The 13,692-nt window shown below is 41.2% G+C and overlaps 1 protein-coding gene across 1 annotated transcript in view; it reads right to left on the bottom strand.

Moving 5' to 3' along the window:
• Positions 1-13,692, bottom strand: part of SLIT3 (slit guidance ligand 3) — a 413,110-nt gene that overhangs the window by 64,685 nt on the left and 334,733 nt on the right. Inside the window, exons 19-20 of the mRNA XM_069970656.1 lie at positions 11,333-11,496; positions 1,186-1,318 (exon numbers count right to left, since the gene is read on the bottom strand). Coding sequence (XP_069826757.1) covers positions 1,186-1,318; positions 11,333-11,496 — 297 coding nt within the window. The remainder of the gene's footprint in view (positions 1-1,185; positions 1,319-11,332; positions 11,497-13,692) is intronic.

Raw genomic sequence — 13,692 nt, 5'->3', positions numbered from 1 at the left:
TTGTAATGTGTGTTATTCTGTGAATAATTTTTTACCGCCACACTACCCCTTTAAGTGTTTGTCCATTTGCTTTGTTTGTCATTGTATTTTTTGATAATAAAGATGCTATTGAGATATTGATCTATTTGTCATATGTTTGTGGGTGCGCCATATACCGTTTCTCTGTGCCTATTTATAGTATGTTCAATGCAATGCATGACATCAATGGAATGACAGACGTCTAATGCACACAGTGTATAAAATGACGGACGTTGTCTGCGCAGACACCAGAAAAAAAAAATCATCATGCCAATTATTTTTGGACGTCTTTTGCAAACAGCAGACATTATTTTCTAGTTGTTCATTTTTCACCGTCCTTTCACTGTCATTTCTATTAAATCCAATGGACTTTTTAATTAACGACACATACAAAGGCCAATTAGCCCACGGAACGTTTATCATTCGAATTTTTGCGATAACGATCACATTTGAGCGATAATCGGCTCGTGTAAACACAGCGAACGATCAAGCGATGAGTGAGAAATCGTTCATTTAATTTCCGGCATACTCATATTCAACAGGACTGGTGTAGTCACCTTGTGCTTCCTTCTCCTGGCTCCCTAATGCACAAGTGACATCACTCGCACATCCAGGAGTCAGGAAAACAGTCGCCAGGGGAATACCAATTCTGGTGAGTATGAGTATTCTATTAGGGGATCCGTGCTGTGATTCCGCTCCGCACTATGACCTGTCCTATTTTTTCACAGATCGCGGCAAGGATGGTATAAATAGACTCATTGGATTTGATGTCCCCTAAAATTGTCTGTGGTCGCAGATCCGCGATAACAGGGACATGTGAATAAGGCCTTAGGCTACATATATTGATTAAAATGTATATAAAGTCCCGAAAAGAATACCGTCCCTGATAGACCACTGGCAATATTGTCATCACCATGTGGCAATAGTGTAGCCCTTGGGCACTGGGCCTGTAAAGTTAAATCATTACAGGCTTTGTTTCCACAATGTAAAAACAAGGGCAAATAACGGCCACTGTAGCAAAACAACAGCAGTTATTAATGATTATGACCATTTATAACGACCGTACCTCAATGTGCCTTGACACAATACATTATTCATAATTTTGCATGGGGTTCCTGGTTTCCAAACAAAATGTGTTCCATGTGTTACTACTTGTGCTATACTTACAGCTCAGTCACATCTTTGGGGATGTTTTTAGGAAGGGCTTTCAATCCTTTGTTACCGCAACGAACCACAGAGTCCACACAGGTGCACTGTTCCGGGCAGCGGAGCGTAGGAAGACAGCTGCTTTCCTCATTGCCTAGTGGAAAAGGTAAAGATAATTATTTATTGTATTCATTTATATAGCAATGACATACAAGTTTCATGTTGAGGTTGCCCTGGATCGATTTGAACCCAGGAATCCCGATGCTACAAGACAATTGTGCTGCCTTGCATGGTTAATACATGTATTATGTTTCTTGTTTTATAAAAGACTAATGCAGACTAAAAAGACGTGCAGCTTGTGCGCTGCTATTACAAATGCTTTTGTTACCTAATGAATACTAAATTAGTAAAAAAAAAAATAAATAGAATAAATAATGCGATGAATGGGAAACGTACTCAAGGTTAACTATAATAGCACTAATAACTAGTGTATGTAGAGGTTTTCAGGACCTTTGCTATTGTAATGAAACATCCAATGGTAAGAGGTTTGCCTCCGAAAGGAACCACAAACCATAAAACCATATAAGACAGCGCTAAATATTCTGTGTTGTTAGAAAGCGATGAGCGCCATCATTTATTTGACATTTTTCTAATCCATTGACCTCCTCTGGAAGCATAATGTCTGCAGCTTGTGAGGGAGCATGTTAACAAGCTATTTAAAAAGAGTGTCCAATCATCTCATAACTATATGATCTAGGCTTAACCCTTAAACCAACACGGTTTGTGGACACTTTTTTCCTCTGTTCAGTCCCCAAATAAAGACTATTAAGATACTATGGTTTGTTTTTAAATGATAACACAGCAAGTTTTTAATGGATATCATTAAAAGGTATATGTTACACCATTTTTTACAGTGATGCATAGTATTTCACAGTAAACTCAAATTAGTATTTTTATTTTGTACCTCTGGAACCCAGAATAATTTTCACACTTTTTATAAATAAACGTAGGTAAACAATTTAGATAAAAAAAATCATAAAAATATACAAACCCTTAGCACTTTTTACACACAGCCACCTTCATTCAATTTTGTGTCAAAGTGTCATTTTTAACTGTTACCCAAATTACAGTATATGCACCACACCTCCTTAGGCTATGTTCACACAATGTCAAAATAAGAGAAAAGACAGCTGCCTTTTCTATTTTAAAAGACGTCCGCTATTGCCACAATGTATTTGTAATGTCAGGAGGGGTAGAGGGTGAGTGCAGCCCTGGAACTAAACCCCCCTGCTGTCCCTACCTAATTGACGACCACCCTAAACAGTGGCCCCCAACTGGGCGACAGTCCCTTCCTAAGATATTGTGAGGGATAGGGAAAAGGACAGAACTAACAAAGTCAGACTAGCCAGGTCAAACCAGGAGAACACGCCAGGAACAAAATCACAAAACAGAGACAAAGTCAGATATCAAGCCGAGGTCAGAGAGTCCAGGAGAAGCACGTCAAAAACCAAATCACAGAGACAAAGGGAAATCCAAGGTACAGGCAGAGGTCAGTAGAACAACAGGTATCAGCAGGTAGATAAATGCTAGTGAGGCTTTGAAACCAATTCACAGGCAACTCCCATAAGCAGCTGAAGCCTTATATAGAGCCTCTCAGGGAGACCAGATCAAGGAGATCTGAAAGACTGGGACCGGATTTGACTGACCCGGGGCCTCAATCTCCTGACAGCATTCACACTCTGCACAGCATGTGGATAAATGGACCAGGGTTTCCCTATGCCTGCTACCCTCGCCGCCCGGGGAAGCAGCGCTGATATGTCAGGTGAGGGTGGCGCTGCCACGGGCGAAGGCAAGTTTGTTACATTACCCCCCCTTTTACGAGGGGCCACCGGACCCTTACTAAATGTACCTGGTTTGGAAGGGTTGAGTCTATGAAACCTTTTTATCAGGGCGTCAGCATGAATAGACCTGGCTGAAACCCACGACCTCTCCTCAGGTCCATAACCCTTCCAATGAACCAAGTATTGAAGTACTCCCCGAGACCTTCTAGAATCTAAAATCTTGGAGACCTCATATTCCAGTTCCCCTAGAACTTCTATTGGAACAGGAGGGCTCCGGGAAGACACAGGAGAAGGAACATATTTTTTTAGCAGAGACTTATGAAACACATCATGAATCTTGAATGAGTCAGGCAATTTCAAACGGAAGGAGACAGGATTAATAATGTCAGCAATTTCATAAGGACCAATAAACCTCGGAGCCAACTTCCCAGAGGGTACCTTAAGATGTATATTCCTGGTTGACAACCAGACCTTGTCTCCTATAACATAACTGAGACCAGCAGACCTTTTCTTATCAGCGACTAGTTTCTGTTTATTCTGGGATTTTTGCAGGTTCTTCTGAACCTGAGCCCAGGCTGTGCACAGCTCATTAGTTTTTATCTCAACTTCTGGATTTTCTGATAAAGAAGAAGAGAAGGAGGAGTTACGAGGATGATACCCATAGTTGCAGAAAAAGGGTGAAGTACCGATTGACGAGTGAAAATGATTATTTAAGGCAAATTCAGCAAGTGGCAGAAATGACACCCATTTTTCTTGGTTATCTGCCACAAAACACCTTAAATACTGTTCCAGGTTCTGGTTTTGTCTCTCAGTTTGTCCGTTGCTCTCAGGATGGAAAGCAGAGGAGAAAGAGAGCTGGGTACCCAATTTAGAACAAAAGGCCTTCCAAAACCGAGAGACAAATTGGACCCCACGATCTGACACAATATTCTCAGGTATACCATGCAGTTTAACAATATGCAGAATAAACAGTTCAGACAATTTCTTGGCATTAGGTAGTTGTGACAAAGGAATAAAGTGTGTCATTTTACTAAACCTATCCACTACTACCCAAACCACTGACTTGCCTTCAGACAGGGGCAAATCAGTGATAAAATCCATGGATAGATGTGTCCATGGTCTTTTGGGTATAGGTAGTGAACAGAGTCTTCCAGCAGGAAGAGTACGAGGAGTCTTGGATCTAGCACAGGTTTCACAAGAAGTAACATATGAAGTGATGTCTCGAGCTATAGTAGGCCACCAATAGTAACGAGACACAAGTTTTTTGGTACCAACCACCCCTGGATGACCACTAAGGACAGAGTCATGGTATTCACTCAGAAGTTGCAATCTTAAGTTTGGAGGCACAAACAATTTCCCCTGAGGAAGAGATAATGGAGCCATATCTTGTCTTAATGAAATACTAGATGCCAGGTCAGGGGAAACAGCAGAGATAATAACCCCAGGGGGTAAAATAGGCTCAGGATCAGGATCAGAGGGGTGGTTGCCCAGGAAGCTTCGCGACAAGGCATCAGCCTTCACATTCTTGGAACCTGGCCTGAAAGTAACAACAAAATCAAAACGAGTGAAAAATAGTGCCCATCTGGCCTGGCGTGGATTCAATCGCTTTGCAGATTCCAGGTATGTTAAATTCTTATGATCAGTTAAGACAGTTACCTGGTGACATGCACCTTCTAAGAAGTGGCGCCATTCCTCGAATGCCCACTTAATCGCGAGTAACTCTCTATTACCCACATCATAATTTCGTTCAGCAACAGAGAATTTTCTAGAAAAGAAAGCACAAGGACGCAAATTTGTGAAAGTAGTGGGGCCTTGGGACAGGACTGCCCCAACACCAGATTCTGATGCATCAACCTCTACAATAAAAGGCTTGGATTGATCTGGTTGGACCAAGACAGGAGCCTGTATAAAACACTGTTTCAGTGTCTCAAAGGCAGAAACAGCAACCTGGCTCCAATTTTCAACATCTGCCCCTTTTCTGGTTAAATCTGTCAATGGCTTGGCAATTACAGAAAAGTTTTTAATAAACTTACGATAATAATTTGCAAACCCTAAAAATCGCTGTAGGGCTTTTAACGATGTGGGTCTTACCCAGTCGGTAATAGCCCTGACTTTTTCGGGGTCCATGCAAAACTTATCAGGGGTCAGAACATACCCAAGGAATTGAATCTCCTGGACCCCAAACACACATTTCTCTAGTTTAGCATACAAATGGTTCTCTCTGAGGACCTGAAGAACATGCCTGAGATGTTGAATATGGGAGGATTTATCTTTAGAAAAAATCAGTATGTCATCCAAGTAGACAACCATAAACTGACCAACGCAGTCTCTGAACAGGTCATTCACAAAATTTTGAAAAACAGCAGGAGCATTACTGAGACCAAATGGCATAACTAAATACTCATAATGTCCTTCTGGGGTATTAAAGGCCGTTTTCCACTCATCCCCTTCTCTTATTCGGATGAGATTGTAGGCACCTCTCAAATCTAGTTTAGAGAACCACTTGGCTCCCAAGATCTGATTGAACAAGTCTGGAATCAAAGGAAGAGGATACTGGTTCTTAACTGTAATTTTATTTAAACCACGATAATCTATGCATGGACGAAGACCACCATCTTTCTTTTTAACAAAGAAGAAACCAGCTCCTAGAGGTGAGACAGAGGGCCGGATATGCCCCTTTTCAAGACTTTCATTAACATAATCTTTTAGGGATTGCCTCTCTGGCCCAGAAAGATTATATATTCTTCCCTTTGGGACCTGGTGCCAGGAAGCAGTTCAATTGCACAATCGTAAGGACGGTGAGGGGGAAGAACATTAACTCCAGTTTCTGAAAAAACATCAGCAAAATCAACAATGTAATCAGGTATTTCCTTCTCTCCATTGCAGAGATTGGTTAGACATACAGAAAAGCATTGGTCAAAACATCCAGACCCCCACTTAATCAATTCTCCAGTGGTCCAGTTAAATTCCGGATTATGCAGTTCTAACCAGGGTAACCCCAGAATAATTTCAGAGGAAAGACCTTCCATAACATAAAACGAACAATATTCATAATGCAGTAACCCCACCTGTAACAAGATCTTAGGGGTACAGTGGCGGACTGAACCAGTCCCTAAAGGAGTACCATCTACCCCTCTCAACTTTAAAGGGTTAAGCAAGGACACCAAGGGCAACCCCAATTGTTGAGCTACCTTTAAATCAAGAAAATTAGCTGCAGCACCACTGTCAACTAATGCAGACCCACAAACAGAGTTATTTTCAAAACTAAGCGAAACTGGCAACAGAATTTTTTTTGATACAGTGGGAAATACCTCTTTGCCTATATGGCCTTCCCTGTGACCACCTAGGCGTTGAAGTTCTTCAGCTTGCTGACGTTTGGGACATTCTTGTATGTAGTGACAAGCAGATCTACAGTAATAGCAAAGCCCTTTCTCTCTGCGGATTTCTCGCCGGGCAGCAGGAGACAGAACCATTCCAACTTGCATGGGTTCCACCTCCACTGGTGGCACAGTCTCAGAGCTGAAAAATGAGGCTATTGTGGACTGCTTTTCTCTCCTGCGTTGCTGCAAGCGTCGGTCCAGTCTAACAGCTAAAGTCATGGCTGCTTCTAATGTCTCAGGATGAGGGTAACACGCCAACATATCTTTCAACTGGTCAGACAATCCTTGGTTAAACTGCCACCTAAGTGCTGGATCATTCCAACCAGAAGCTACACACCACTTTCTAAATTCTGCACAATACTCTTCAACAGGTCTGAAGCCCTGACGCAAAAACTGAAGCTTAGATTCTGCTAAAGCTGCCCGATCTGGTTCATCATACAGTATCCCTAGGGCTGAAAAGAACTCATCCACCGTACGTAACTCCAGTGCCTCAGGGGGAAGGGAAAATGCCCACTCTTGAGGGTCTCCTCTGAGCAGGGACATAATGATCCCTACTTTCTGACTTTCTGAACCAGATGATAGGGGTCTGAGTCTGAAGTAAAGCTTGCAACTCTCTCTAAAGACAATAAAAAGCTTTCTGTCTCCAGAAAAAGTGTCTGGCATCTTAATCTTTGGCTCAGTAAAGCCTGAGGCCACTGCCTGAACTGGAGTAGTCTCCTTTAAATGCACTCTTTCCACCAGGTCCTGCACTGACTGAGTCAAGTGTTGCATCTGAGCTTCCATGCAGTCCATGGTGGAAATATATAGGGCCTGTGAATCTGTAATGTCAGGAGGGGTAGAGGGTGAGTGCAGCCCTGGAACTAAACCCCCCTGCTGTCCCTACCTAATTGACGACCACCCTAAACAGTGGCCCCCAACTGGGCGACAGTCCCTTCCTAAGATATTGTGAGGGATAGGGAAAAGGACAGAACTAACAAAGTCAGACTAGCCAGGTCAAACCAGGAGAACACGCCAGGAACAAAATCACAAAACAGAGACAAAGTCAGATATCAAGCCGAGGTCAGAGAGTCCAGGAGAAGCACGTCAAAAACCAAATCACAGAGACAAAGGGAAATCCAAGGTACAGGCAGAGGTCAGTAGAACAACAGGTATCAGCAGGTAGATAAATGCTAGTGAGGCTTTAAAACCAATTCACAGGCAACTCCCATAAGCAGCTGAAGCCTTATATAGAGCCTCTCAGGGAGACCAGATCAAGGAGATCTGAAAGACTGGGACCGGATTTGACTGACCCGGGGCCTCAATCTCCTGACAGCATTCACACTCTGCACAGCATGTGGATAAATGGACCGGCGTTTCCCTATGCCCGCTACCCTCGCCGCCCGGGGAAGCAGCGCTGATATGTCAGGTGAGGGTGGCGCTGCCACGGGCGAAGGCAAGTTTGTTACAGTATTTGACTTCAATGCAGTGCTTTGACGTCAATGGAATGATGGACGTCAAGTGCACACAGTGTATAAAATGACGGACGTTGTCTCCACAGACGCCAAAATAATGATTGTGCCAATTATTTTTGGACGTTTTTTAAAAACAGCAGACGTTATTTTCTAGCTGTTCATTTTTCACCGTCCTTTCACTGTCATCCTATTAAATTCAATGGACTTTTTAATTAAAGACACATACAAAGGCCAATCAGTCCACCTAATGGTGCGTTTACACGGAACGATTATCTTTAAAATTTTCGCGATAACGAGCACATTTGAGCGATAATCGTTCCATGTAAACACAGCAAACGATCAAGCGATGAGCAATAAATCGTTCATTTTGATCTTTCAACATGTTCTCAAATGGTCGTTGGTCGTTCGCTAAAAATTCGCAGACCGCTGATCGTTATAAAAAAAACAAAAAGTTGCTTAAAAATCGTTAAACGATCAATTGGGTGAATTATCACTCCGTGTAAACGTAGCATAAACTAGATTAATGTACCAACAGCCGTAATTTCACTGATGAGCGGACAAACAGCGAAATGGTAGACGTCATTTTAACCTCAAAATGGCGCACATAATTTTTTCTTTTAAAGAACGGAGAGGAAAAAACGTTGCGTGAACATACCCTAAAAGTGAAATTTCAATGCGTGCATAGTTATACCTATTTAGCCTTTACTCAGACCTGAAAAGACAGAAAATCTGATTTTGAGGGTCTGCCACCAGGAGTGACGATAATAAAAGCATTTATATGAATAGGGGAGGTTAGTGAAAGGAAGGTTCCTTTTAGTATCTTGATCAGCCGCTTTGTTGGAAAATTACTTTTATTCAATATACAAATTATTCAATATACAAATTAGCTCTCGGTGCACCTTGCCTTCTCTTACATCCTCCTTTAACCAGCCTTGACAAAGAAAAGGCTTCAGCAGTAGACATCAGGGGTCCTGGCAGGTAGAACACTGCATTGAGAGAAAGTCATGCCCCTCCCCCCAGTACACATAACTGCTCATTTGCATATTAAATAGGCATTTTCCCAAACAAAATAGTGGCGGATCAAAATAAATAAGGGGTATTCCTTAGGGCTGTATTAAGAGCCTAATATGCCAGATAAGCGAGTGACAATATTGTAGAGCCTATGATGCAGCAAGGGCTGCACAGACATCATTGATGAAGTCCGTGCAGTCCTTGCTTTATATTGTTAATAATAAACATGTATACTTACCTGTCCATTCTCCCTAGTGTCTTCCTGCCTCTTCCCAGCTGATTGGAGCTGCTGCTGAAACTTCAACACCTGTTTCTGATGTGAAGGCTCAGCCAATCACTGACCAAGACGGGACAGCGATGCAGCCAGTGATTGACTGAGTGGCCTGTCTCTTCAGAGACGGGTATAGAAGCTTCAGCAGCAGCTCTGGTCAGTTTGGAAGAGGCAGGAGCACACAGAGGAGCTTGGACAGGTCGCTATAAATGTTTATTATACACTTTCATCAGCCGCCGACATCACACCTCCTATTACACAGAGCGATGCACGGCCAATGATTTTTAAACCTGCTGAAAGATGATTGGCTCCTCGGCTGATGATTGTCTGTATTACACAGGGCCATATCTGCCCAAATTGGCCAGATATTTGTCCTGTGTAATATGACCCTTACACACTTACCTCCTCTATTACACAATCCAAGCTGATTATTATTGTCAAATTTTGAGGTAGACTCTCTTTAAGTTGAAAATTTATTGTAACAACCTATATTCTATGGTTTTCTGGGCATAGACAACTGTTCAATGTGAAATATAAATGGTAAAACTAAAACGCCCACTATAACTAATGTCTGGTAATTGAGTTCTTTAGTGTAATTTTATCCCATTTTGTTGTTTCTCTTTTTAATACAGATGTATTAGCATATGTGCAATGTAAACAATACCACCCAATCTCCTGGGATGCTTTAGTTTTAGTATGTATATATTCAGAAGAATTAGATACCATGACAGTAGCAGTAAAATTGAAATAACAGGGTGAATCAGCTTAACCAGCGCACACAACACATGTTCTAGCTGTGAAGACACATTGAAAAAATTATAGTGTTAAATGTTGTTAAGATTCTTTAGATATATATCATATGTTTCCTAGTGTTAGAATTCAGATTTCTGTAAAATGATCTAATGGGTTTTGTTTTTTCTAGTCAATTTTCATCACTTTAAGGTCACCTGTGTTGTGCTTAAGATTGACTACTCTTGTTCCAAGGGGCTATGTCAAAGCATTTCAGTTTCCCACTTACACAACCTTTTGTTAGTTTCATGTTCTGAACACATGGTAGCAATTTGTTATGTGTCAAAGGACAGAAGCATCTAGTAGTACTGGTAGTATTATCTCTGCTCTATTTCTATTGAAGTAAGTAACACTGATAATGAAAATGGTACCATGGAAACTTCTAAGAATCCCTGTTCAGAGTCTGGTCACCTGTCAAGAGACTGCTAAGCAGAAATGAATGGCTGTATACAGTTTTCACTTCTAGGCAATGTTGTTTTTTTTTTTTTTTTTTTTTGGCTGTAAGCTTGGATGGCTGTCATTTTGACAGGAAAAAGACAGGCATCTTTTGATAATTAAGGCCACAAATAATGATCACGATTCAGGACCATTAAAATATGAGGAAAAGCTACATCAATGTATTGTGGGGCAATAACTTCATTATCTTGGATAAGTAAACAAAAACAGGGGGAAAAAAACATCAAGTGACAGATTCTCCTTGCTATTGGAAAACAGGGAGGAAGGCAGCCGGGTCCTGCTTTGTGGCTGGATTCTGGGTATGTCACATACCCGGCTTTTCCAGCTGCAACATCATGGCCCAGCTGATCGATTACTAGTTAGTGACTGGGCGGTGTTCTCTGATTGACTGAGCAGGCAATTGATCACCCTGGTCTGCAGGTTGCCAGCAGCTGTCAATGGGACCTGGGAGTGGCGCTATGATGCACAGGGATGGTTAAGAATACTTTATTATTTTCTCACACCTTCTGCCTTCCTCCCTTTTTTCAATTTAAGGGACTTCTCCTTTAAGTAGACTGTGGCTTGACTAAACACAGCTCTATTTCTAGTGCACTGTCAATAGCTGAAGACAAACCACATGCATGTAACACAGTGTGACCAATGTGTTCAGTTCCTATAAAATCTAATATGCCCTGATAATACCTCACGTTCTTGGAAACGGTTGTTAGCAGCCACCCAGCATAAACAAACTGCAGCTCCAAGAAGAAAAGACCTGACCAAGACATCCTGTTTATTCCAGACAAATAGGAACATCAGTGTTTTCTTCTGCAGGTCACAAACTTAATTTTCAGGCTACTGTGTGGTTAAAAGCATTCCACGAAAAATACAGGCTCTTTATTGACTTACTATTGTATTGGATATGCGGCACAACATTGCCCTCACCTCTTGCATATATGCTTATATGTTAGGTTTATTTCTGATTTATCTTACCGTCACATGTGAAGTCCTGGATAGCCACATCCTGAATAGGAATTTCTTTTAAAAAATAGGGTTTTTGACAACGAGGATTTCCGCTCACAACTCTCTTCTTTCTAAGCCACTTTCCAAGCCATGCCAGGTGGCAATTACAGTTGAAAGGATTGGACAGCAGATTACTGAATTAGGGAAAGTACAGAAATAATTATATGAAAGTACTGGTGTCTTCCAGGATCATTGATGTAAGGCATGACCAATAAGCTTCACAATGTTCATATCAAAGTTCTATGGAATAAAGGGTAACTGAAGTAAAAATCCTGCAATGCCTCTCTGTTCTTCTTCCCCATCTTTCATCTTTGTAGCTACCCCCCTGGAACGGGTTTCTTCTTTGGGAGCATAAAGCTTGGCTGTGTCAGTGTGCCTGCTCTGCTCCATGTTGCGATGGCACGTGTACAGAATTCTTCAGCAATGACGAAGAAAACCTAGAGAAGCGTTAAAGGCCGGGGGCACAGCAGCTCTAGGCCCTATCTCCAAGACCCTGCTCCTCGCAGATAGTGATTTGGACCCCATGGCAGGACATGGTCTAATACAAACTACAAAACAGTACCTGAGGTTTTGGGGGGGTCCAGTGGGTAGGGATTTGCTTTACGAGATTAGGATTCTCATTAAGTAGAGTGCCTTAAAGGTGTTCACAGACTTTTTGGCCATTCTTGCTCCATTGGAACTTTGGGGGAAAATATGCAAAGTAGCTCTCTCTCTTTCTCTGGTGCCACTGAATGTTGCCTTCCTTTAAGTTAGTGTTTGTTTTCATTCAAAAACTTTTTTTTAAATTATCAGGGGTTCTAGTAAGCCAAGCCAGATTTCTTTCCAGTAGGATGATTGTTCATCTGTAAACAGCTGTTTTATATGTTCCTACCTCTTAGGCTCACAGATACGTCACATTATTGGTAGCATTCCTGCATTCCCTGTTCTGTCCAATTATAATAGACACGTGTCCTACACTTATAAATATGTACGTGTTTGTAATAATCTAGCATCTACTATCATCAGTGTTCTGCTTCTCCGAGCAGTATTTGTCAGAGGTAATCTCATTACAGTCAAATACTTTAACTTGACCTTATTTTTGTATATAGCTTTGAAAGCAGTTGTCATGGAAACTGCATGTCAGGAGACATTTCTTTTTGTGGTCAACAGCATCGACAATCACAAGAGACACAGAATCCATCTGTGAAACGTTTCAAATGATAACTAATTTATAGACTGAAAATACCTTGAGCGGAGAGTAGGTAAAATACAGCTTCAAAGGTCACTACCATTATCAATTGAAACAATTGTAGGCTGTATTTATGGTGACCGTCATTTGATAAAAAGGTCAAGGAACTTCAACAACACATAGTCCTGCTTGTGGGATTTTCAATATGAATGGATCCTTTTGGCATCCATTAAAAGAAATAGTTAATGTGTAACTATCATTTAAACAAACCGGACATGTCATAGGTCTGTATCTGTGGGGGTCCGCATGAACCCCCGCCAATTGCTAGAATTAAGGGGTAGACATGATCAGCAGTGCGCGCTCCAACCCTTGTTTTCTGCTATAAACTGCTTATACCGCTTGTATTAGCAATTTATAGCAGAGAACAAGGGGCAAAGCATGCACTGCCGGGCGTGTGTGACCCTTCATTCGGTGGGGGGCTAAACACCCTGACCCCTATTGATACACACTTTTGACATGTTACTATGACATGTCAGAAGCTTGTTTAAAGGATAGTTAGGCTAGGGCGACACTGCGTATTTGCAATCCGTTTTTTTTTATCCATTTTTGCAAAAAACAGATGCATATCCGTTTTTTTAATGTACACAAAAAACATAGTTGACCTAATTTTAGTGTCTTATAAAAAAAACACATCCTTTTTGATCCTTTTTTATAATGGAAGTCAATGGAAAAAAGGATCAAAACGGATGCACACAAAGGCATACGTTTTTTTCATTCGTTTTTCATCTGTTTTTTTCTGTCCAAAAACGGATGAAAAAAAAAAAAAGGATTACAAAAACGTAGTGTGAACCCTGCCTTACACTTTAAGAGCTTGGTTATCCTGAATCCATTTTTGACACTTATTTTAAAATACAAAAACAAATAAAACTATTTGGTTTCTAGCGTCATTTATGGGAATTTTTGTGACTCTGATTATCAATTATTATTATTATATTGGTGAAAGTCTGTCTCTGCACTTCCCGATTCATTGGGTTAGAAGAGCATTAAAGCCTCTTTATTGTTTTGTAGTTGCTGTGCCTGATCCAGCAAATTATTTTATTGTCATTGTTATTAAGTCAGTGACAGACGCTATAACATGTACAGAGCAATGAAAAGGCCAGAA

The sequence above is a fragment of the Dendropsophus ebraccatus genome, chromosome 1 (assembly GCF_027789765.1).
Source record: "Dendropsophus ebraccatus isolate aDenEbr1 chromosome 1, aDenEbr1.pat, whole genome shotgun sequence".
NCBI classification, from domain to species: Eukaryota; Metazoa; Chordata; class Amphibia; order Anura; family Hylidae; genus Dendropsophus; species Dendropsophus ebraccatus.
This window is presented reverse-complemented; position numbering and strand designations above follow the sequence as displayed.